Source organism: Echiichthys vipera (assembly GCF_963691815.1).
Source record: "Echiichthys vipera genome assembly, chromosome: 1".
Classification (NCBI taxonomy): domain Eukaryota; kingdom Metazoa; phylum Chordata; class Actinopteri; order Perciformes; family Trachinidae; genus Echiichthys; species Echiichthys vipera.
The window spans coordinates 41884777-41887276 of record NC_139826.1 but is presented as its reverse complement, the minus strand read 5'-3'; the positions used below and the strand labels follow the sequence as shown (position 1 = coordinate 41887276).

The window sequence follows — 2500 nt, the reverse complement described above, 5'->3', positions numbered from 1 at the left end:
GGACTCATGAGGACTCGTGTGGACTCGTGTGGACTCGTGTGGACTCTTGTGGACTCTTGTGGACTCGTGTGGACTCGTGTGGACTCTTGTGGACTCATGAGGACTCGTGTGGACTCGTGTGGACTCGTGTGGACTCGTGTTGACTCTTGTTGACTCTTGTTGACACGTGTGGACTCGTGTGGACTCGTGTGGACTCGTGTGGACTCGTGTGGACTCGTGTGGACTCGTGTTGACTCGTGTTGACTCGTGTGGACTCGTGTGGACTCGTGTGGACTCACGTGGACTCGTGTTGACTCGTGTTGACTCATGTGGACTCTTGTGGACTCATGAGGACTCGTGTGGACTCGTGTGGACTCGTGTGGACTCTTGTGGATTCGTGTGGACTCGTGTGGACTCATGTGGACTCGTGTGGACTCATGTGGACTCGTGTTGACTCGTGTTGACTCGTGTGGACTCGTGTGGACTCGTGTGGACTCGTGTTGACTCGTGTTGACTCATGTGGACTCTTGTGGACTCGTGTGGACTTGTGTTGACTCATGTGGACTCTTGTGGATTCGTGTGGACTCGTGTGGACTCATGTGGACTCGTGTGGACTCATGTGGACTCGTGTTGACTCGTGTTGACTCGTGTGGACTCGTGTGGACTCGTGTGGACTCGTGTTGACTCGTGTTGACTCATGTGGACTCTTGTGGACTCGTGTGGACTTGTGTTGACTCATGTGGACTCTTGTGGATTCGTGTGGACTCGTGTGGACTCTTGTGGACTCATGAGGACTCGTGTGGACTCGTGTGGACTCGTGTGGACTCTTGTGGACTCATGAGGACTCGTGTGGACTCGTGTGGACTCGTGTGGACTCTTGTGGACTCTTGTGGACTCGTGTGGACTCGTGTGGACTCTTGTGGACTCATGAGGACTCGTGTGGACTCGTGTGGACTCGTGTGGACTCGTGTTGACTCTTGTTGACTCTTGTTGACACGTGTGGACTCGTGTGGACTCGTGTGGACTCGTGTTGACTCGTGTTGACTCGTGTGGACTCGTGTGGACTCGTGTGGACTCGTGTGGACTCGTGTTGACTCGTGTGGACTCGTGTGGACTCGTGTGGACTCGTGTGGACTCATGTGGACTCGTGTTGACTCGTGTTGACTCGTGTGGACTCGTGTGGACTCGTGTGGACTCACGTGGACTCGTGTTGACTCGTGTTGACTCATGTGGACTCTTGTGGACTCGTGTGGACTCGTGTTGACTCGTGTGGACTCTTGTGGATTCGTGTGGACTCGTGTGGACTCATGTGGACTCGTGTGGACTCATGTGGACTCGTGTTGACTCGTGTTGACTCGTGTGGACTCGTGTGGACTCGTGTGGACTCGTGTTGACTCGTGTTGACTCATGTGGACTCTTGTGGACTCGTGTGGACTTGTGTTGACTCATGTGGACTCTTGTGGATTCGTGTGGACTCGTGTGGACTCGTGTGGACTCGTGTGGACTCGTGTGGACTCGTGTGGACTCATGTTGACTCGTGTGGACTCGTTTGGACTCGTGTGGACTCGTGTGGACTCGTGTGGACTCATGTTGACTCTTGTGGACTCATGTGGACTCGTGTTGACTCGTGTGGACTCGTGTGGACTCGTGTGGACTTGTGTGGACTCGTGTTGACTCGTGTGGACTCGTGTTGACTCGTGTGGACTCTTGTGGACTCATGTGGACTCTTGTGGACTCTTGTGGACTCGTGTGGACTCGTGTGGACTCGTGTGGACTCGTGTGGACTCGTTTGGACTCGTGTGGACTCGTGTGGACTCGTGTGGACTCTTGTGGACTCTTGTGGACTCGTGTGGACTTGTGTGGACTCTTGTGGACTCGTGTGGACTCGTGTGGACTCTTGTGGACTCGTGTGGACTCATGTGGACTCTGTGGGTCCGGTCCCTGCAGGACGATGAGCCCCGCTCCAAAGGGAAGAAGAACAGGAAGAAGGAGGAGGAGGTGGACGTGGACGTGGACGACCCGGAGCTGAGCCGGTTCCAGTACCCGTTCCACGAGCTGATGGTCTGGGCGGTGCTGATGAAGCGCCAGAAGATGGCGCTGTTCCTGTGGCAGCGCGGCGAGGAGGCCATGGCCAAGGCCCTGGTGGCCTGCAAGCTCTACAGGGCCATGGCCCACGAGTCGTCCCAGAGCCAGCTGGTGGACGACATCTACCAGGACCTGGAGAACAACTCCAGGTGGGTCCAGAGAACCAGAGACCTGGTCCCTCAGACCTGAGGGTAGGAACCAGAGACCTGGTCCCTCAGGTCTGAGGGTAGAAACCAGACCTGGTCCCTCAGACCTGATCTCCAGGTCTGAGGGTAGGAACCAGACCTGGTCCCTCAGACCTGATCTCCAGGTCTACCCTGTGGTTCTGTGCAGGGAGTTCGGGCAGCTGGCCTACGAGCTCCTGGATCAGGCGTACAAACACGACGAGCAGGTGGCGATGAAGCTTCTGACGTACGAGCTGAAGAACTGGAGCGGC

The 2500-nt window shown here is 56.2% G+C and overlaps 1 protein-coding gene across 1 annotated transcript in view; it reads left to right on the top strand.

Annotated features, from left to right (window-relative positions):
- LOC310952387 (transient receptor potential cation channel subfamily M member 1-like) overlaps nt 1–2500 on the top strand; it is a gene marked incomplete at both ends in the record, with an annotated part of 46488 nt that overhangs the window by 27475 nt on the left and 16513 nt on the right. The window contains 2 exons of the mRNA XM_083920992.1: nt 1927–2213; nt 2398–2500. The exon at nt 2398–2500 is cut by the window's right edge and continues 126 nt beyond it. Coding sequence (XP_083777118.1) covers nt 1927–2213; nt 2398–2500 — 390 coding nt within the window. The remainder of the gene's footprint in view (nt 1–1926; nt 2214–2397) is intronic.